A 23,878-nucleotide genomic window follows, 5' to 3' on the forward strand; every position below is an offset into this window, starting at 1 on the left:
CCTGCTTGTCTACATTGGTCCAGTCTCACTTCACCCTGATGTGAATGGGGGGGGGGGGCTTTGGATTTGTCTTATCTGCTGTTGACTTAAATCTCTGTGAAACAGACAGATTCCCTAACAATTGTTTTGTACATTTTATTTTATTTGATTTGATCTGGTCAAAAGACACTGGATTGTTGTTAAGGCACTTGCTTGCAGTGATTGGCAGTAATGACACTGTTAGAGAGGGCTCTGTTTTTGCTATTATTGGACACGTTCTCTCTCTAGAACAAAACAATGACTTGCTGTAGGCATTGGGAAAGATGTTGCCATGTATAGCTGATGTGGTGTGTTGAAGGGTGGGAGTATCTTTACGTCTGTAGTACTTATGAAGTATGCAGAACATTACACTGGAAGAGTGGGATGTGGTTGTGCACATTTGTACAAGGACTGCAATAGTGTTTACTGAAACTGGGTGCTTAACTGTTTGAGTCACTGTCAATGTCACTGGAATGAATCACAATGAACAATGAAAACAGGTAGTCATTCATCTGTGACCTACTGACTTCAAGCTCTCTGTCTCCAGTGGTGTATAATGGTCTTTGGTCTGGGCCACTTCTTCAGGCCTTTGTGACCTCTCTTTTCCTGCTGAGGTGAGGGTCAGCTGGTTGGATTGTGTAGGTTCATGAGTAAAGTCCCATATGAGGACTGGTCAAGACAATGACAAGTGCAATGACAAGCTCATACAGTGGCAGTAGGGGAAATGGAATATTAACTAAAACATATTGAAGAACAAATATATAAACAACCACTGGCCCCAATAGTATAGAACAATGTGTAGGCCAATTCCATAGGCTCTGCGTGTCACATGAAGCACTAACTACCCCACTCTTTCTGTTCCACCCTTCAATTCACCTTGACTTTTTGCTCTACATTTCCCCTAGTGCTTGGTGGTGTGTGTTTGGTGTATTTGCATTCAGTCTAAATGGAAAACATACATACATAAATAAATGTCTCAGTGCAATTCATATTGTCTGCAATTTCATGAGTAACTGACAATGGGGAGGAAACAGGTGAAAGGCTTGAGAGAAAATATTTGGTTTGTTTCAGTGTCTTGCATTGCCACCGTGTGGCCCTTAAAAGTATTGCAAGCTGGAGTGAGCTGAGATCATTGTGGAACACCTTTGATCGGAGAGGTTCAATAAAATGATATGCGAGTTCCTAGCACCACCTAGTGGATTTGATGTGAACAGAAAACCATGAATCCTCATGATATATGATTGACCAATAAGTCCACTGAATTCACTGATATAAATCAATAAACTTTATTCATTAACACAGTATAAACAACCAACAACAACATAAATAAAATAACTTCACATGGAGTACATGGATGGTCGTACCAGTTAATCTCAGAGGGTGTAAAGGAGAACACCTGTTTGAGCCAGAAGCACAGACATAACAATGGTTTGACTCTTATGGGTACAGGTACACAAACCTGCTTTCTCTCACATATTCTCAAAGCCATTCAGTCAGTTAGCAAATGGACAGAAAAGAAGGGCAAGTACAGTCATGCTGAGCAACATTTAGCTACTGTATGAAACATTTGTGTTATTACATAAAAACCAAGTAAGTCAGCTCTTTAGAAAGGTTTTCTTTTATATAAATGATTCTGAAGTGTACAAAAAAGTATTTTACACATTTCTTGATGCATGATTCTGAGTCAGACCCAGTAGCCTAAACATCCGTTTAAAGTACTACAAACTACCTGCACTTCACTGGATAATGAGCTACATACGGACTGTACTGCACTGTACCAGTCTCACATGGCATCAGAAGACTATGGGAAAGGAAAAAAGATCAGCAGCATTTTCTCTTTTTGTAAGAATGCAGACCCACTAAATTGTCCCAGGCTTCACATACAGTATTGCCCTTAAACCATGCTAAACAGCAAAATGCCGTTGAAACACACCTTCATACAGAATGACCTTAGCATTGTACAGGGGATGCTAACCGAAACACCAACAACCTGTCTACTGATGCAGAGTGTACACACACAGCAGCTGCATAATTGTCATCTATGTTTCTAATATATTTTTTTGAAATATATGATAAGTTAAGGCTCTTTAAGGACCTGAGGATTTTGAACATATAATGAGGCACACACAAGGCAAAGAATAGCTCTAGACACAGGGCTAACTGAAAGGATGAGGAGGATGAGAGGATGAGACAGAAGGATCCAGTCACCAGTGCAATAAAGTGGCCAAGGCAGAGGAACCTGTGGAAGATGGACTCCCAACCAGTTAGGGACCAAGTCACTCTCATCTTTAAACTCGGTCATATTTCTGTTAAGTCTCATTTTTCATCAGGTGTCACATGAATGGCTTCAGTGCAATGTTTTATGGAGTAATACAAAATTTTTCTGAAACAATATACTGTACACATCAGTTTAGATGGCGGTAACAGTTCATACTTTCCTAAGAAAACTAGGTCTTTGTTTGACATAAAACCACAGTTGCAAGTTTGTTTTAGCCAGAAAATGCAATTCACTTTGATAACAAAAGCGCTCTTTCAAACAAACTGAAATCTGGCTTTTCATATCCAAAGACTGTTTATCTGTATGTATTCGCCATGCACTTAACACCTCTGCACCCTCGCCTTTTATAAAAAGCCCAGACCAATTACAAATTGGTTTTGAAATAAATCTATAAAAGCTAGACATGTCATACAAAATGCATTTAAGACATTTTTCTTCTTTTCTATTAAAGCTGCTTTGGTAACAACAGAGTCAAGACATCAGTCGATTTCCTGTTCTTGCCAGGGTGCTGAAGCGGGCCCTTTTCCCTATCATCTCATTGACTTGTTTTTCAGTGTTGTCCTCCTGCCTCTAATATCTAAATGAATGGATGTAGTTACACCAGACTGGGCTGTATTTGTGTTCTGTTGTAGAGTTGCCTCCACATCAGATGCAGTGTTCACTGGGAGCGGTTTGTCATAACGACGTCCGTGCTGTGAAAGACAGTGCTATTGTACTGAGGGCTGATAAAGTTGAGACCTTGGATGCTGAGCCAATTGCATTGGGACCTGAAAAAGCATGAAAATGAATGAGTCTGTTTACAGTGAAAAACACTGGTTGGCATTTAATTTTTGTAAGCTGGTGCTAGTGCATGCTTTGGTAATCAAAGATTGAACATATTTCTTTCTGAATACATAAGACAGAGTGATTCTGGAGTGGTACTTTGAAAGTTTCCAATATAAATTGCCAATTTAATACACTGTAATTCCAACATAATTTGCCCATTAGAATGGAATTATTCACTTCGTAGTTTAAAACATACAGCCTCATGTAGAAGCCATAATTAAACATGCACCATGGAACAAATGATTCTCCCTCTTTCTGTTCCTATTGCGGTCATGACATGCAAATCTGTCTTGGCAAGCAGCGCTGCTGTGGGGATTATACCATTCTCTCTGAGGGAACAACCTGACCACTACTGACCTGGAATTCTGGGGATGGTGATCTGTCTGCTACTGCTCCCCTCTCCTCCCTCCCCAAATGGTTTTATCTGGATAATGTACTCCTCATCAATTGGTAGGGAGAGCTCCACCGAGGTTGTGTTGGTTTCCATGACGCTCGGGCGGCTGTGCCGGTTACGTCTGTAGAGGACCTAAGGACAGATCGCACAGGTAAAAAGGTCACACAGGAGGAGAAACCATGAAAACAGGAACCATTTCTGCATAATCCAGGCTTTGCTCCCTTACTTTGTACCCTGTGACCTCCGACTCATTCTCCAGGGCTTTGACCTGCTCCCAGTTGAGGATTATCTTTGAATTTGATGCATTCCACATCACTTTGACTGGGGGCTGGCTGGGCGCTGAGTGACAGAAATACATGGGGATCAGAATCAAATGAAGTCAAGTAGTCAAGGAGAACAACCTCTAAGCCACAATCAGATGCCATGCTTACGTGGTTTCTTGGTGGTGACATTGACAGTGGTGCTGGGCGGCCCTGTCCCTGCAGTGTTGTATGCCCTCACTGTGATGTAATACGCGTTGCTTCCCTTCACCCCGCGGACAATGGCTGACGTCTGGTTTCCCACTGTCCTCTGCACACTGGCTGTCTCCTCCTTCTCTCTCTTTTCCCAGTATCTCAACTGAGACAAGACAGAGAAGAAATTATTGCAGATGCTACTCTGACAGGACATTGTAAAACCCTTTTGTTATCCACTGTCAATGGACTGTAAACTGTAACTGCAGCCAGTGTACTTGCACAGTAAATTGGTCTTAGAACAGCCCTTGGTTGTCTAGTGTGTCACCTCATGTGGCCTCAGCTTACCACGGGTTAGGTACTTTTGGTTCTGGTTACTTAGCCCAAGAAGTGAGGGAGTGTTTAAAAGAAAAATCCAAAAGTGCAACATTTCCCAGCTGTCAAGTTGACAGATAACAGATTTTCTTTGTCATCCGAGTGTCCAGGCTGAAATAGCCGGCAAGCTTGACAGCACAAATATAATTTGTCTTGCCTCACAGGCAGGGTTTGCTCAGGCCCCATCTCCCTGTTTACTTTAAATGGTCAACAATTTATAATTCTAGCACTTTACGCATTCCCTGGATAAAAATAGAGCCTTTGTTCACACATTCAATCCTAATAGTGAGCAGAATAAAAATGACAATGAACTAACTGAGCACAAAGCCACAGCCTTTGAACCTACTGTACTGTGTGGATTAGAGGCTAAACATCCTGCCCTCTTGTGCATTGCATCACTACACTCTCTGACTAATCAGCGCAGTTACAGCACTTAGCACAGCAACAAGAGCAACACAACTAAATACATCGATGAGGGACCAAGCTGCTGGACGATTACACAAGCTATTAGATCGCTGATGCCGAAGGTGCATGAGCTAGCAACACTCATCAATAATAGAACAGAACAAGATTCCACAACATTAGTAGCCATACACACACACGCACACACGCACGCACACACACACATACTCACAAACACAAATAGGTAGAAAATAACAGAAATTCACAAAAAAGCGATGTATTTTCTTTACCTCATATCCTAGGACTCTTCTCTTGCTAGTGTTCCAAGGCAGGGCTTTCCATGAAACCTCAATCTCGGAGGCAGACAGGCTCTTGGCGCGGATCCTTGTGGGCGCTCGGCCAGGCTCTGGAGTTAACGTAAAAATACTTTCAATGACTTTAAAAGTAATAGCAGGCTTTGAAGACCTTCAAAGTGGCTCCATCTCTTTTATCAAAGCTACAGAGGGAGAACCAGCAGTGGGAAACATCTGCAGATGTAGATAGGAGAAAATGGGCTGAAAGATCACTGTAATGACAAAGCATTACCTAACTATCGAGAGACGCCTCTCAAATGGCTTTATTACATGTGAATTGAGGCCAGACTAGCACTGCTGAATGGATCTTTGAGTGTTTGTGACTGTCATGACATCATTTTTACCCACCTTCCTCTGCAGAGTAGATTGTGATGATGGGTCCAAATGGGCCCTCCCCCTCGTTGTTGTAAACCCCAACCTTCACCTGGAAGGGGGAGAATGGCTGGATGCTCTCGTTTTTGAAGACATATTTAGAGACTTCTGGTGAGGGTACGGCAGCCTGCATCCATCCAGTGGCCCCATACGGTCTGAAGGCCACCACATAGCCAAACCCTCCCCCGTTCTGCAACTCCTCAGGAACAGGCTACAGAAGAAAACACACCCACACCCAGACGCACACGTACACACACACACACACACACACACACACACACACACACACACACACACACACACACACACACACACACACACACACACACACACACCACACACACACACCCCCCCCCACACACACACACACACACACACACACACACACACACACATGCGCGCACACACACACACACACACACACACACACACACACACACACACACACACACCATCCATCCATCAATAATACAGCACCCTGACCTATTGTTAACACCAAAAACATAAACAATATATTTTGCTACTTTTATTCCTTAAAACAATACTCCCCAAAGATTCATGGTTATATAAATAGCATTGTATTTCATAACTCTTGGGACAAGTAAGGCATTGAGTGAGGGTCATGCAGTAGCTACTGAATAGTACTGTACACTATAAAGACATTTTAAATACATTTCCACTTCCTGTAAATACCAATTAAAATCAGTACTTGTCTGCTGCTATCAAAAGGAAACGAGTCTGAGGTAACTTCAGAGTCAAGGCTAAATGGGCACTTTGTTAAGTTGAAGTTTTCTTCACTTTAATTGAACTCTCATATTGAAACATTATCATTCATTCTGCAAAAACTTTCAAAGCATGATTCCAAGAAGCCAGAATAAATATGAGTTTTCAGAGGGGACTGATAATGGCAGCTTCATTGAAAGAAAAAAAAAGATAGGAAAACACATCTTTGAAAAGTTGCTTGTGACTTTGGAAGAACCATTCTGTTTAATTATCTTATTAAAACCTCAAAGGCATTTTTCTCTCCCCCAGGGTGACAGCACCAGTTATTGCCTCTGTTCTTAAAAAATGAAATGCCATACATTAAGCTGGCTGGCTGTAGGCCTGCTGTTATTAATGAAACAAGGGCCCAGTTCCTCTGAGAATAATGTTGTCTGGCTTCTTCTCCATGGGTGAGGGAGTATTGTAGCGGCTTGCTTACCTCCCAAGTGATGACTAATTCGGAGCGACTGCCACCACCTCCGCTCACATTAGCTGGTGTGACCTTCGGAGCTGGGGGAAAGAGAGCACCAGCTTAATCCTGCTCAACTCATTCTACCCCTCCATCACAATTGACAGTAGAAAAACAACATTAAAATAATATTTCACACAAATAAATCGTATTTTCTTGACTTCTGACAAAATATGCAAAATATATGGTCATAAGAAAAGGAATGCATGGTTGAAGGCATACATAGCCTTCTCATGAATACGTACAGGTTTCTTTTGTCCTTGCTTGTTTGGATGGTTTGCTGGGCTCTCCTGTCCCAATGGCATTGCTTGCCAACACTCTGAACTCATATTCCACCCAGGGGCTCAGGTCTATTACTGTAGCTGTCAGGCGTCGGCCCCCCACCACCTCAGGAACTGGCACAAAACAAACCCCCCCTCCTCAGTATGAAGTTAACATGGGGGGGGGGGGGGTGGTCCTCCAGGCTGACAGGCCCGGTGAGGCACCTCCACAGGTGCAGTAGACTAATCACTCACAAGGACAATGTGTATTCACACACCAAAGACAAAACACACACCTCAAGGGTGGACCGCAGTATCCCTGCTTGATCATGTGGTCTACTGTATGTGTATGGTGTTACAATTTGATGATACAGTACTGATAGACATGATGCTGGTGGTAACAAGAAACATGCAATCATATTTAAATAGCACTTTATCTAACTGTATCTGGCTTCCTTTAATATCTGGGGAACATCATGTACCCATGACTGCACACTGCTATATTACAGTACATCTGTTCATACAGAATCACCACCCAAACTATCTAATGGAGCCCAGCTCTATCCTATCAAGTAACAACCTTCACTACAAGACCCATCAGAAGGGATTCACATTTCAGAATCCCTTGAGTCAGATAAAACTGCGGTCAATGGTCACTGAGCAACTGAGTGCCATTTGGCACTGAAGTAAAATCACATATCCAATATTCTCACAGGGGGAAGAAAATGAGGAAGTGTCCCCTGGCCACGATGTGATGAGGGAGGTGATGGCTGGTTGGAGAGAGCCTACCTGTGGTGACAGCCTGCCAGCCCAGGGAGAATGGCGTCTGGGCCTGGATGGTGTATGTGGTAATTGGACTGTGATTATCAGGGCCAGGCCTCCAGGAGAGAGAGGCTGTGCGATCACTGATTTCTTCTACATGGATGCTGGTGGGTGGCCCTGGGGGACCTGAGACATGGCATGGCACAGAGAGAGAAAGAGAGAGAGGGAGAGAGGAGGGAGAGAGAGGGGGAAGGAGGGAGAGAGAGAAAGAGATAGAGAGGAAGGGAGAGGTGTTAAAAAAGGCGGAGCAATAGTGTCCTTATCAAACGTTGCCTTCAGCGAGAGAGTACAGCTGGTGAAGTCAATTTGGTGTGAAACCTTAGGGAACTATTCTGTCTAATTAGATTAGATGTTATTTTTTTCATCTTAAAGAGAGAGACATGTCTCTATCTGGCCATCTTTTCAACTGATCTCAGGAAGCTCCTTAACATCTTAATTAGAGGCATGTCCACGATTCAAATTATACACAGAATGCACATCTCATTCAAACACAAAGACTTAAAAAAAAAGATCCCTTTAAAAAAAACTACAGCATGCTGATAAGCATGCATGACACATAGGACAAAGTATGTTACTCAGGGTGACCACTCAATTTCCCATTACTGTGACAATGTGACAATGTGATGACCTTTTGAGAACAAGAGGATGGATTTCACAGCCTATCTATCAATTAGAACCCTTAAGAGTGATCATTGGTTGTCAAAATAAATGTATTATTGGCTCGATATTGACTGTATTGAGTATGGATGGATAGGGGTACCTCTGACTACCAGGTCGGCGGCGATGGAGATGCTGTCCACCTTGGTCTGTACGGCACAGGTGTACTTGCCAGCATGTCTTAGCTGGATGTTTCGAATCATGATGTCCCCAGCTGAATGCTGCTAACATACACCACACGACACACACAACACATGCACGCAAACACACAACACACGCACGCACACCCACATACACACACACACACACACACACACACACACACCATGATTAATAAAGTTATCTTTCAGGTATGTAAACAATATTGATTTGAAAAACATACTGTATGAGTCCAAGGACACTAGACTGAAACGTCCATTCAGATGCAGGTAATGTTTTTTTTCTTTTCTTATCATCCTTTGTCAGTATTTGTTCAGCCTCTATTACCATGTCCTAAAAGTGTGATCAGAAAACCTGTGAGAGCCAGACAGGTGCTGCACTTATTTTTAATCATAATAATTACACGAATGTATTCATATAAATGCCCTGGAATTTTCAATGCCTTCAGCCGTGTATTCATTATTTCAATCATCAAGCAATGCTTAATATGGCTCATGGGCTCTTTTTTATTTGGTTTCTAATTGTAGTTTCCACATCTATACTATCACTATCATCAGCCTAGCTCAGAGTGGAGTCAGGAGCAGGGGATAAATTAGATGTGGCAAAAGCTGCTACACAATTAAAAATAAGTATCCAAGAAGGATCCAAGAAGTTTCAATATAATAGTTTATAAATGCATGTACTGTACATAACTCTAGAAGGGGTGTTATTTATTATACTAAGGAAAGCATTCATTACAACTGAAACAGCCCTAACATAATGACACATGACAACCTCAACAAACCTACTAATTCCCACTGAAACTCGTCTTTGGACAGAGAAGACAAAATAAAAGATAAACCAGATGTAGATGATACAATTTCGTAGACATAGGAAATTGTCTATGTTCTAGTCAAAAAGACAAACTCAAAAACAGTTTCGAAATGTAAGCTTTGTACAAATACTATGGTGGCTTGAGGGTGGGTGTGTGTGGGGTTTATGCAAATTCGATTTTAAAATAAACCACAGACAGCAATTTTTCACCCATAAATACACAAGATACAAACACCCTCTGCACTGCGGCCCTATCTATGATGACCTCACTTATACTAAAAGAATAGAACTACAATATCGATGTACCGATGTATCACCAGTTTCACCTCCTGACCTTTTTTCCATGTAATTTCTGAAGGCGCTGAAAAATCAATGTCTCTTTAATGACATTTTCATGAGAGAGCAGTGGCATAAATAAAATATAAGCAATCTCCAACACACTGTAGTAAAGATATGTTTCTTACTATTCATTATGCATTGCAATGCTTCTGACAAGCATGGTGTAAAACCGTGGTAATACGACACCATTTCTCAGACATGACACTTTGATTATAAATGGGAGGCTTGACAGAAAGGGCTGGTTCTTGGAATGGTGAGGGAATCTTCCAAAGCTTATGCACTTACCCCTCCCACTTTTTCAAAGTATCCACCATGGTTGCCAAAGTGGATGAGTTGCTCGTTGAAAAACCAGGTGAACTTGAGCTCCAGAGACAGGTCGTGTGTCACCTGACAGGGCAGGACGATACTCTCTCCCACAGTGACATCCAAAGTGGACGGGGGGGTCGTTATGATGGTCGGCTCTGGAAAACATCAGACATAGCCTCCGTGTGAATTTAGTATAAGGATTTTTCCTGATCATTTTCAGTGGTTAGTATTAGTCATAGTCATCATCCTGAAATGTCAGATTCAACAAATAGAAAGACTACAGTATATCAGGACATACACATACAGCACATTGACTGGTATGTGTCTCAGCCAGAGCTACTCTGTATAGAGGCTTGTCCATCTCTCACCCAGAGAGATGCTCCATATCACTGTCAGCTAAGCCTTCAACCTGTAACTCCCCCATGATCTACAGACCCTCACTGACACAACAGTAAATATCAGCGTGCTCCTCCTTCACAACACATTGTCTATTCATGTCTGTGCATGCAGAGCACGACTGTTTTTTCTCATGGGAATGAGACAACGTCCCTCATCACCACCTTAGTGTGTGAGCAGTGGAACAGGACCAAGAGCAGGAGAGCATGAGAGCATGAGAGAGGAGTGATGAGGAGAATAGCAGAAGCTCTGTTCTAGCGTTGTATGCCGCTCCTCTCCCTCTTGGGGGTGCTGTGAGTACTCTGTTGAAATATCCACTCTGAGAGCAGACTAAATTAACCATGGCAAATGATCCCTGGACAGGCATAGATTCATGCAGAAAGTGCCGGCAGTGCAGTCTTCATCCAGAGTGAATTCGATACCGGCATTGTATGCCCCCCCCCCCCACTCAGAATGTGACTTATCTAGTCTTTTTCTGATATCACACCAGAGTGCTATCAGCTGATAGGTTTTTGTTAGCCATACAATGAAAAGGTGTCTAAAAGCCCTAGTCTTGTATTGTTACGATGAAATGGTGAGCTATAGAAGTAGCACAGTGAAAACCTGGACAATGGGACACATGAAGGCAGTGTAGGTATTGAAGTGTCTGGATTGAGATTTCCAGAACGTATATATATACACACACACATACATATACATACATTTAGCACCCTAGTAGCGAGTACACACGTCGGTTTGAGCATTTATTTGATGAGAATGGTAATACATTTAAGCTTGGCTCCGCTCTGTACAGCTCTGTATCATGACTTATCAACCCCCCCCCCCCCCCCCCCCGTAGGTAGGTAAATACAGAGCGACCGAGTGGGTAGAGGCTGGGGGTGGTGGGTGGGGCTCCCAACAAATATTACTCTCATAGCCAGTACGATCATGTCACACTGTTTAACTATGGTGGAGTGTTGGATGCTTGGATGCTTTTATGCCATGTCGTTTGAACATGTGATGGATGTTTTTGCATATGTGTGAAACCAGCTGTCCTGTCCACCAGCTGTGCCGTTCGATTTAAAGTGCCCTGTCAGAACTAACGCAAGCTTCATGAATGGGAATGGAAATTCACACCTTTGATTTGGAGGTCATTGTTGCATTGTTAATTTACAAAGTGCTTTTATACTCCCACTCATTGTGCAGGCACCCCTTTGGAAAGAAAATCAATGACCATCTGAATTGCAAGGTGAAAAATAAGGCAAAAAAAAAAAAGGCAAAATATGGCAAAATAAGGATTTTCACATCAGATTAATTGGTAGATTAATCAACTAATAGGGAATATCAACAAATTGTTCTAATCGATTAACAGTCCTAATATCTACAGTATATGTATATGGAATGCCCATCGATGCCTCTAGTAAGGGAAAGAGTGAAAGTTGTGCTTTCTCCAGTGAGAACGTTGCAAAAGATCATTAACCCGGGTGGAGGGGTGATCTTCATGGCTCCCTGTTTTTGACTCCTCTCAGCAAAGCCTTTTATTAATAACATGTATTCATCACAATTCATCACAATAACCTAAATACACCTGAGTGCAAAGAATGATGAGTGCCGTGAAAGTTCAGTATGAAATGTCCAATACAATTCATTGTGAAAATCACACTGGGGGAAAAGGTCTCTTATTACGCTACTCTATCATCATTCGTGACAGTGTATGGATAACCCAGGTTGGTTACACGACCCTCTAACTGAGCACTTGAGCATAATTTGATTGATATCTATCCAGTATAATGCCTTGTTACCTACTGTCATTATAAAAGAGGGGAGAGCAACCCTCTCACTAAGCAGGGTCAATCACAGACAAGATAGAGAGCATGTAACCACCTCAACAGACTCCACAGTACTCCAGGGACCGCCGCTGCTGGGGAGGTTGGGCAGGGAGAGAGTGGGGAGACACGAAATTGCATAGTAATAATGTTAAAGTGGGAGGTCAAAGAGGAGATCAGCTGACTGTTTACGGTGTGAATTAATGTGTCTCCATCCTATCATCTCAGTGGTACACTGACATGCCTCACTCTCTGAGCACTGCTGTTCTTCCCACAAACAGCAGCCTGCATGAATAATGCTCAGCTCACACAGCCAACAGTGGGGAGATAGAGACGCACGCGCAGCCCAGCCGGCCCCTGCCGGGCCTCCCTCCCAGGGTTAATGGCCCTAGGTGGGGTGTGTAAATGTGTACTTTTCTGTCGTGAACATATATTCTTTAGGCCTCTGCTCAAGGGTGGATTTGTGCACTTGAATAATGCATAGAGTCACATGGAGTCAGGAGTAGGAATTTCAAAGAGATACAACTGCCGAAGCAGAGCAAAGCCTTCCAAGTTCAAATCCACACGACTAGTCCTTGGCCACAAGTGCTAAAGAAAACACTAACACCTTGTGTCAATGCTTTTCTCTGTGAGTTCATGGGACTTTGTCTACTAACTTATTGACACAGGTCAAGCAAGGTAGCCTCTTTGAACAATGCTGGGGCTCAAGTATGATACTGATCTGTGCATTCCATAATGCTATTACTACATACTTAATATGTCCTTCAATCTTTCAAATCAATAAACTGCAGTCAAAAATGTTTCAGTATATGCAACTGTTGTTATGGTGTTTCTTTTAGAGATAAATCACCCAAACCCATGGGAATTTGCATTTCCCTCTGCCTTTTAGATCAAGAAAAACACATACAAAGCCATTTATCGTTCTGAGTAAAATAAATTCCTCCAAAGCAATTCAACATGATTACTTTTTTCTTAGGACACACAAAGGAGTCTCTCAAGGACAATCTTCATGGGAACATTGGTTTGGTGAAAATCTTGCGTACATACAGTATTCCTGCACACTGCTCTCAATACTCTCAATAAAATTCTCTATAATAATACATCTACCTGCTGCTGATCATTGACTGGTTGTAACATTGTCACTATTTTTCTCTGGCTTTTGCAAATAAAATACTTTCTTTCGTAGTTTCTGAATCCATTAAGACTTTCAACACAGATTGAATTCAACACAGCTTTTGTTGGAAACATAACTCACAGATATCGGTATACTTTTTGGCCAGTTTCTTCTGCCCACACCACTGAAAGAGCACCACAAAAATCATTCAGACAATTTACCTTCTGTCTTGCACCTACGAAAAATCACACTAGAGGATGTGACAAAAGCAATGACGACTGCCAACACTCTGAATTGAGTTTTAGACTTTTGTGATAACCTGCTGAACCCGGAAATCCCCTTCAAAGCATGCTCCTCACAACAGAGAACAGAGAACACCCTCAAATGTAATTGTAAAGGTGACACAACGACCACAGAACAGAAAGAAAATAATTTCATACCCACACCAAGCATGTGCATAATTTCTGCGTGGGATGAATTGGGATGAATTTCTATGTGGGATGAATTGCATCTCAGAATCCAGAGAGAAGTGAACTCAGTATTGAAGTTTGGAGGCCATTGACCAGCTGGGAGGCAATACTATAAGATTTAATCTCCATTGTAATAAAAATTCACAGGGTACATTTCTAATCAAGGCTGATTAATCTGCTAATATCCCCTCTGTGTTGAAATAATGGGGACATTAACAGGGTTCATCTGTTGTGACTGCTCCTCTCCTGTTTGATAGGTGCTTCAATCACACTGGGGGTAAATTAATGCATTGTAACAAGGTATTTTTCAGTATTCATACAGCCACAGTCAATTTGAATAAACTCCTGTCATCTCTCATAAGGCCTACTCTCGCCATGGAAATTCCTTAGACTAAACAGGTTCCCGATCCTCAATGAAATAGTGGATGTAAATTACCCTATCCCATTTTCCAAACAGTATCGATTGTGACAGAGAGACGAAGATCATAGAGGAGAACATTTGTACATCAGGCGGAGAAAGCAGCTTTCACATTTGATGATGGAAAGGAAACCGTTAAGGGAGAATGTCAAATAAAACCCATATTCCTTTTAACAAGAATAATGAGTGGATAACAGCCATGGCCTATTTATACAGCATAGATACACAGGAGTTATTTTCTTTTTTGCTAGATTGGAAAATCATATGAGCCATCAACCTAACACACACTGACAGTTACAGGCTTTCAAAAAATATCTTCTGCAAACTGAGCTGTGTGTGTGTGTGTGTGTGTGTGGGGGGGGGGGGGGGGTATTGAAATGTGTAAAAGGTACACAAATCTCCCAGTGTGGGGTAAATGGTTAAAGGAGTCTGATAGAGTGTGAAAATTCATGTTATACTCATTATGTAATTTAACAGCAATTAACAAATATTTCCTATAGTACTGTAATAGCAGATGGTTTAACGATGGAATGAACAGGGCCGGCACTGACTAAGAGTGTAGTGTGAGACATCAGCACAAGGCTGTGGAAAGGTGCAGTCTACTCACTCAAGCTCTCTCCAAATCCTTGACTGCTGACTTTCAAGCATTTATAATATATTAAATCTATTTTTATTATTAATAAGGACAAGAAAAGAGGGCTTGGTGCTGATTTACAGAACACGCAGGTGATTTTTTTGAAATGATGAAAATGCATTCGCTTATACCTAGCTATCTGTGCTCCTATATTTGTGAACATAAGGCATAAGCTGCATGTAGTAGGCCAATACATCAGGTGACCTAATTGAAGCAGGTCCAGTTATTTTTCTAAACACAATAGTAAATATTGATCACTACTTTTTTCAAGGTCACAAAAGGCGACCTATCTGTGCTTCTATGACACCCACTTTGCAATTCTAAAATAAGAGGAAATAACAAAAGGTATTTTCAACAGAGCACCATACTGTCGACTCTGCATTTCAAAGGGCTTTAGAGATCACTAACTTGTAGAGGAAGGGAAATTAAATGGATTGAACCCTTGAACAAACATGACAGAGTACTCCACTAGAACAGCTTTGTCTCCTATGCTCTCCGAAACATTGGATTAAACTTTAAAGGGAGAGAAAACATATATTTCTCATCGCATTGCCACAAGAGTTAAAAGGATCACTGTGTTGCTTTATCAACTGTGACATTATCAAGACTCATCTCATCCCCCTGTGTCTTCAGTAGTGCAAGTCAGCATCAGTATTGGACTGGCTTAAAAGGGAGTATATAGTCAATGTTTTATGATTAATCTCCGCCAAAGTTATTGTAATTACCATGCTGGATACTGATATTTCAGGATGCTTGCCACCAGGATGACATTTTGCAATGCCCCTCAACGTCTGTTCTTTCAAGAAGAAATAGGTTAAATGTATAAATGCATTGGAACTGATGGAAGTGGCAGCATAACTGAAGGGAGGTAACCCTACATTCTAACCTAAACTTCACAGAAAAACAAAGGTTAAAAATGTCTTTGACACTATTCCCCTGACTAGAGTTTGATGGTAAGTCTCCAATAAACAAACGCAATATTCTGTTTTTCCGAGGGGCTGAGCCACAAGGGGGGGATCAATAATTCTTAAACAGACAAGCATAGCATACCAACCCAAAAATCATACAAAATAAAAATACAGAAAAATAGATGATAACACGTCATACTGTAATTACAGAAAAGAGTCAGATCCTAAACTCTCCAAAAATAGGTCATAATAAGTTTATAGTTCACAGAATATGCCAGCAAAAAACCCAGGGGATGAGAAAAGGTGAGAAAACAATCCCTCCTGGCAGAGGGACAGAAAAACAGCAGCATGCACAGAACTAAGCTACCCAATACACAGCACCTTACACCCGCCTCTCATTCATATTTAATGAAGTATAATAAGTCACAGCAACAGAGCAGACACACAGTCCCAAAGGGTGATCCAACAATACTTGCCTTTTCATGTCTGCACTGCACTTCCTCTCACCACTCATCTGGTACAGTAGGCTTGGAGTCAGAGCTGAATGTACAGTAGCTAATGTACTACATATGGAGAGGGCAACAGTGCAGCCAGCGCAGCTCAGTACTTGAAATGAAAGCTCAGTGAATACATCGATTCATGTTTCATTAAAAAGGTACAGTAAACAGGGAATGACACATACCTTTGACCATAAGACTCCCTGAACTGCTTGCCACTCCAAACTGATTTCTTGCGAGACATGTGTAGAGCCCAGCATCTGGTTTGGTTGCATTCCATATTCGTAGGTTTCCGTTGCTGAGAATGGTGACTCTGCAGGTCAGAAATCACAAAGATTGTGTCACAGATCAACCCATGATATTTTTGACTGCAACTTTCGTCATAATAAAAAAGAAAAAACTTGCGCAGTGAGCCTAAGGGTGAAGAAAATCAGTTTAGAGTTACAATGTCTTCAGAATGTACACCACAACACCTGTTTAGATAGATAGATAGATAGATAGATAGATAGATAGATAGATAGATAGATAGATAGAGGGAAATTCAGGTTCCAAGTAGCTTACAGACATAGAGACATCACACATTTGTGTAACGTCTTTGCAGTTAGGTGAGGTGCAAAAAGGTAAGGCAGACAGTGCAATTATAGGACAGTGCAATTATAGCATTAAATACTAAAAACTAAATACTAAATATGGGCTACATAAATATGGACTATTTTTAAAGTGCATTTAGTCCAGGCTGGTGAGGGAGGTAGGGGCTGTGTATGAGGCCTAGCATAGCCAGTAAACATTGTAGTTAATGAGGTGAGACAGTAAGGTACAGGACAGTGATGTGATACAGAGGGTGGAGGTTATGCAGAGAAGTCCATCTCTTTGCCCTTGATTGACATATTGTAAAGTTGTATGGCTCTGGGGACAAATGAAACGTTTACGTTCATCTGTCAGAATAATCCAGTGACATAGTGGCTTGTGGGTGGAATACTAACTCAAGATCTGTGTGTAACACATACATCTTGCATTGATGTAAATCGAAAATGTGTATGATGATTCACTGCAAAGGTTTTGAAAGTGTATGTTTCTCACATATTCTACAGTATTTCGAATTGGGCTTTGTTCTTTCAGCGGTGACACATCTGTCAAGAAGAATCTTTACAGGGCTGATTCATGCTCCACATGACTGCAAGACATGCAGGACAACAGCATGGCCTTTACACAATGACCAATGGTACCTCAAAAGGTCATTGGTCCTTAACTAATCTCGACATTCTACTAAATAACAAGCATAAATGGAAATAGTGACCTTGGAAGCTGGGCAGTGTGGGGGAAAAGGGAGGGCCAATTTATTAAAAGCATGGTAGATTCCAATTATCTGAAACACTTTGCTGTATCGGCAAATTGTAAATATGAAACAGCCACCGGCCTTATTGTAAAAAAGAAAAAAGAAAAAGTGAAGGGGTAATACTTTCCGAAGCCACTGTATGCAATATAACAATAGGCATATGTAACATAACAATAGGCAGCTCAAAACAGACAATAATTTTCACTGGTCCCCATGTGGGTAGTGTTCCAACAGCCAATTATAATTCCAGAAAAAATAAAGCCACTTCAGCAATGTCCATTACAAAAAATACTGTAGCTTGCTAGCAATGTTGGCTGCAAAGTTAATTGTCATGGGAAATACCCTAATCTGTGAATAGTTTTTTCACTGTGTTTAAAGAAAACAAAATTTACAATATATCAGGTAAATTGTGTACTATGAATATGTATAGTTCCACATACAAGAAGACCAGAAACACATCTATCATCAATTAACAAAGAGTCTTTTTTTTGGGCAAATACACCCCAGACAGCACAGAAATCCAAATAGGGCAACACATTGTTTTAACTAGATCAAGCTATGACCTGATTTAAGACAACCTACTGTATCCAGCACATGGCTCACAGCAATACCTCAATATAACTAAATACCTGCATGTGTGCGCTTTGCGCCGCATCCACAATCCCCTTATCCCAAGAGACAAAGGGACAGCCAAGTGACTAGTGTGCTGTGAATCCTCTAAGATGAAAATACATGGGGTGCTCTGCTGAGCGCAAACACAATACACTCTTACTGGCCGAGTTCAATCTCTAAACTGACTCCCTGTGAATTAAGATTGTCCTTGGTAACACTGAAAAGTCTATATAATGTGTCTTCATGGAGAGATATTGGAGAGGGATGTCCTCTCTTCCTGACTGATAGCACAGAGAGGGGAAAGACATTAATGGTGAACCAAGGAGTTGGCTTTGAAGCCAGTGTTAGTGAGGAGCTGAGGTAAAATAAAAGTCAACTGAAAAAAGACACTGCACTGTACAGTATATCAGAACAGAAGTAAACGTATTCGAGTTCTGCTCCTTCTCTCCCTCCCCCCTACTAAGCCCAGACAACATGTCTGTCTGATCTGCCCACTATCTCAGGAGAGTCTTCCCACCTCAATCCCTGAGTGAGCCGGTGCGGAGGAGGATGTATCAATAATTCACAGGTGAGATGAACACAAGTGACACTCTTTTCATCTCAGCCTCGCTCAAGTTTAATGGTCACTGCAATATACCTCCACAGAGGAGACTTCGGTTATTTCTAACACAAGAGGGAATGCCCAAACACACTCATGTTGTAATCCTAAAAAATACAGGAAATGTTTTTGGGCAAGATCAAGCTACTGAGAGAGAGACTGGACAGCGTTGATCTTCTGTGTCCTGCGACAAGATGAAAGACACAAATAACATCAGTCGCAGTGCAGCCATTGCTCCCCACTGTGAAGTGCAAATTGCTGGAAAGTGTACTGTATGGTCCAAAGTAAAACCCCTTCTCATTATCTTCTCTGACATTCTCTTTGAAATGTTGGCACTATGAGGGTTACATTAGCAAAAACATCTGAAAATCACCATTATACTGTGAGTGGTAGTACTAGAATGTGTTATATTCACTACAAATGATGTGAACTTATAGTGGCAGTATTACACTCAATACTATTTAGCATTTGGTTGACAAAAACAGACTGATTGCTGACACAACCCCCTCTATCAAGTCATTATGCATACATAATAGGCTATATGTAATCAGAGATCATACAACAGAGGTTTAATTCGTAAACACAACCATTCACAAACACACCCACTCCATCTCCAAGCCTGATTGGAGGTGTGACTGCAGAGTCTCTGTGCCTCTGTGTGCTCTTCATTAGCGGGTAAATAAAACAGGACTGTGGAAACAGGGGTTAAGATTCTATCAGTGGAATTACTCAGGCATGAGGCCGTGTGCAAAAAGAGCTTGCGGTGATTTCACAAAATAATTAACCTCGGCTCAGGCATGCAACACACGATGTGTATGACACCTGTGTACACACTCCTTTCACAACCATTTCCTCCCACCTGATTTAGCCCAACCTGCATTGGATCCATGCCATTCCAAATACTAGTATCATCAGGCATTCATTGCACATGAACAGGCTGTGCATTTAACTGAACGTGTTGGCTGTGTGCTCCCTCTGTGTTAACCTTACAGATAAGGTGAGGTACTGTATGCATTGAAGTACAGTATGTTGCCTTGATACACCACACCAGCAATCATTGACCTACCTGCAGGTGGTGTTTCTAATCATAATTGTATCAAAGTGTTGGTGTTAGTAACCCTGCTGGAGGGAAGAATAGAGAGAGGCTCTGATGCTGCGTCTATAGGGGGAGAGGCTAGGTCACTATATCCTCTGAGCGGGACAAGAGGTTGGACCTAAACTTCAAGTGTTGATCTATGCTCTTGACTGCTTTAAAGCCCTGAAGTGTGTGGAGGGAAATGTCTGGCATCACAAGATAAATTGAAAGTCTGTCTCTCCAAAGGTTCCCCACAGAGCTCTGTGTCTGAGAGAAACGGCCTTGTCAGCCACGTAAATCAAGCCAAATTGCACAGGTCTGACCCAGGAAGCCAAAACCTGCAGTATGGGATGCAGGTAGTTCAACAGAGAAAAAAAAAATGGTTGGAGAAGACTTCTCAAAAACATCTGGTGTGCATACAGTACCACTTCTGGTAAAGTTGTCAACCTCAAGGTTAACATGCAATTACAGTACACAATAATAAGTGTGGCAATGAGTTCATATTTTTATCACCTAGACAACAAACCGATTGCCTGATGTTGGTAAAATAAGGACACCTGGGCATTTTACCTGACAATTCTCCAATATTGCTGTAATTGATATTGATTTTTGCTGTACACAGGCTTGTCCCAATACCTCTTAACCTGTCACTTATATTATTAGTTCTCCCTAATAATTCAAGACATTATGTGCTTATGATTGGAAATGATTTGCTCTTAGCTGTAAAATGAAGAGCAACCAAATGATAATGGAATGTCACCTGATGGTGTCAGGTTCATAACCCCCGGCCAAAACAGGAGAGAATTGCATCTTGAAAATCCACTAAAACATAGAGTATGTATGAGGGCTTTGAACTAGGGGTTGTTGACTATATCTGTGTTTACTGTGGTTAATAGATGGAGGTGCCAAATGCAGAACACAATGTTATCTCATAGACACAGGGAGGTTCTGTATGATTTACGTGTTTTTACGTGATTTACGTGAGTTAAAAGTACCGAAAACCCTTTAAACCCATCAAATTGCTTAGAGCAGTAAGTTGGGTTTTTTGCCCTGGACGTGCTCATTATGAACTATAATGACGTGCACAGTCCATCACGGAGAGTGACTCTGAAACAGCCATAAATACTTGGTTTAGAAGCACCTCCAGCCATTGTTAAAGGCTTGTGCAGTTCAGATCATTTGCTTACGTCAATCAAAACACAATAATATGAGAGGAGTGCATCTGGAGCCACCGCTGCACAGAGGTCTTGTTGAGTGGAAGAGAATGAGAACATGATCAAGAATGATTGACAGTAAGTAAGGGCATATTCCCCTTGTCTCAGAACAGAAAGAATTATCATACTCTGCAAATAGCATAATGCAGTTATATATGCAGGGTATTTTTCACCCTTGGTTCTTTTTCAGTTCCATTAACATTGAAGAAAACATAGTGAGTTGCAGGCTATACGTGAAATGACATTTCCTTTCACTTCGTTGTCGGTTGACCCTTGCCTCGGGGGCACTCTGTAGCATCAAGGTTTCCATAGCAATACACAGCGTAATAAAACAGAGCCAGGGGACAGGCATGTTAGCCTTCAAAGGCAGTATTAATCTCTACTTTGTGAAACAAATACACATTCCCTCGTATCCTGGGCTTAATATAAATGGAGAAAAGTGTTTCCCCATGGACCTAACAGGCATGAAAATTTTTCCTGGCAAATGCAACACAGGCCTTCTCTGATAAATGATATTGCTACAGTAAATTTTGTATTGTATATACCAACATAATATCACCTATAATACCAACGTTTTGGTACTATCATTGGCCATTGATTCAGTTGACAAAATTGCACAAAGCATCTAAAATGAACACAAAAAGCACTTCATAGTCAAACCTCACTAAAACAATAAATACGAAAAACGTGCATCTACTAACTACAGAACATAATGTCCCCCGGCAGAAAAAAGGCTCTTTACTTGTTATCAGCCTACTCCTCATAATGACACTATACAAACGCAATCTGAACATAAATAGGAGGAAATTCAACTGTCTAAGGACTTTCTGCCCAAATGATGTCTTTGAAATAAATGTTGCGCTGAACACGCAGCTTATTACAGGTAGCTGTCTTCATCAAGCAGCTTGATTTAGATTGTCTTAATTCCCGGCTGTAGAACAGGGTGTGATTGTGTTGGTAATTGCATTTGAGGGAGAGAGTGTTTATCTGCCTGGGCCACAGAGGGGCTTGTGGATGTACTGCTAGAGGATCCCTTTAATCACAAATTGCGCTCTCCGTTTATTCCCAGCGACTGATATTCATCTCCTCCTCATGCACTGAGGTATCCTTCAGGAATAAAGAGCACACACACACACGTGTTCAGAAGAAATTGTTGGAGGAACCAAGATGGATTACTCGTGCTGTGCTGGCGGATTCTCGCTTTGAAAAATGATATCAGCAGCAGTCTCCCAGATAAAAATAATCCCGCAGAGCAGTACATGGGACGTAGACGGGTAAAGAGGGTTCTAACCTAATCTCAGCAAACATCTTGAAATTCACTTTTGCTCCGGGTTAAGATTTATTTGGGTTTAGTCGATCAACAGTTTTTTTTTTCTCTGTACAGTAGCTTGTTTTTACAACCCTTCAAAGAAACACATAGTTCATAAACCATACAGTAAATGTATAGTAACTAGGTCAAGTGATTAGCAGCAGATCAATAATTTTGCATTTGAATGTCTTTCATTCAAACTAATGCATGATTTACAAACAAAAGTCATGATGTGCCTGCCGCATATCAGGACCTACAATGACATTGCACTATCCTTCACTTAATTCAGTCTGGATCCGCCATCTTGGAGGTCGATTGTCACACACTACGTCACATTTGAGGGGCGTTATGCAAAATAAAGGTATCAGCAATTGGATTGTCCCTAACCAATCAGAGTGTCAAAGCCTTAATCTGAAACTCAGCGATACACACGGGTTAAAGTTTTTGTAAAGACACTGATTGGCACTAATGGATTTCTATTCGGGAAGGCAGCGGAAAATAACGATAGTGGGCAGAGCGATTCAAGGCCAGGCAAACAATAAGATTCAGTATAGAATCAAAATGTTCAGAATGTTCAGTCTTTTCTTAATATCATGTCTAAAACGTGACGTATCAAACCATTATGATAGTCTGTCTTATCAGCAATAATCAATTTACTGCCTATAATCTTGATTGACTTTTTGTAACAGTGAAGTGACCAATACACATGGATCTTTCCTCATTGCACTAGCTCTGCACATGTACTGTAGCTAGATCAAGTTAAGGTCAGCTTGTTAAAGCCATTTAAGAGACGTTTAAGCAGCCATAAACGTCACAACATAATTTAGGGGAAATGATTATCACACAGCTCCACTGGCCAGTGTGTGTGTGTGTGTGTGTGTGTGTGTGTGTGTGTGTGTGTGTGTGTGTGTGTGTGTGTGTGTGTGTGTGTGTGTGTGTGTGTGTGTTACTCAAGCCTTTGAACGTTGCGTGGTGTGTTGTCTTGGGCTGCCAGGGTACTCCAGCAGAGCTGTAATCCTAGGCCTGCTCTCATCCACAGGTGGGGGGGCCATTCCCCTTCATGTGACATTCCACCCATTGCCAACACCACCAAACACCTCTGAAGAGGCAGGCTAAATCCAAATGAGGTACATCAGCTGGCCACATCAACCTATCAGGTGGTGGACTTTGCTCCCCTCAAGGTGAGGTAATGAGATAAGTTTCTTAGGCTGCAGCACCACTCAATATTCTAGCGTGCTGCCGTGTGGCACCAGCACCTCCACAGAGAGTCAGAACTCCACTTTACAACCAGATGTTCAATTAGAAACAAATGAGGAAATTAGATGTGAGATGAGATGTGATGAGAAAAAATTAGAAGTGACATTTAAACATGATAAACAATGTTTTTTAATAAGCACAACAGCATGCCACCGTCAAATGATAAAACTAAAATAGCG

The 23,878-nt window shown here is 41.5% G+C and overlaps 1 protein-coding gene across 2 annotated transcripts in view; it reads right to left on the reverse strand.

The window, feature by feature from the left end:
- Positions 1-2,969: 2,969 nt before the first annotated feature.
- The window catches only part of cntn4 (contactin 4), a 92,125-nt gene continuing 71,216 nt past the window's right edge, over positions 2,970-23,878 (reverse strand). Inside the window, exons 12-23 of one of the 2 annotated variants that reach the window (XM_083668702.1) lie at positions 16,484-16,611; positions 10,036-10,211; positions 8,543-8,660; positions 7,750-7,908; positions 6,946-7,095; positions 6,671-6,741; positions 5,446-5,680; positions 5,035-5,150; positions 3,947-4,133; positions 3,742-3,854; positions 3,479-3,647; positions 2,970-3,063 (exon numbers count right to left, since the gene is read on the reverse strand). In XM_083668702.1, the coding sequence (XP_083524828.1) occupies positions 2,972-3,063; positions 3,479-3,647; positions 3,742-3,854; positions 3,947-4,133; positions 5,035-5,150; positions 5,446-5,680; positions 6,671-6,741; positions 6,946-7,095; positions 7,750-7,908; positions 8,543-8,660; positions 10,036-10,211; positions 16,484-16,611 (1,714 nt within the window). In that variant the 3' untranslated portion in view covers positions 2,970-2,971. Of the gene's footprint in view, positions 3,064-3,478; positions 3,648-3,741; positions 3,855-3,946; positions 4,134-5,034; positions 5,151-5,445; positions 5,681-6,670; positions 6,742-6,945; positions 7,096-7,749; positions 7,909-8,542; positions 8,664-10,035; positions 10,212-16,483; positions 16,612-23,878 lie in introns of both variants that reach the window. The other variant, XM_083668701.1, reaches the window with a different exon arrangement.

Source organism: Argentina silus, assembly GCF_951799395.1.
Source record: "Argentina silus genome assembly, chromosome: 4".
NCBI classification, from domain to species: domain Eukaryota; kingdom Metazoa; phylum Chordata; class Actinopteri; order Argentiniformes; family Argentinidae; genus Argentina; species Argentina silus.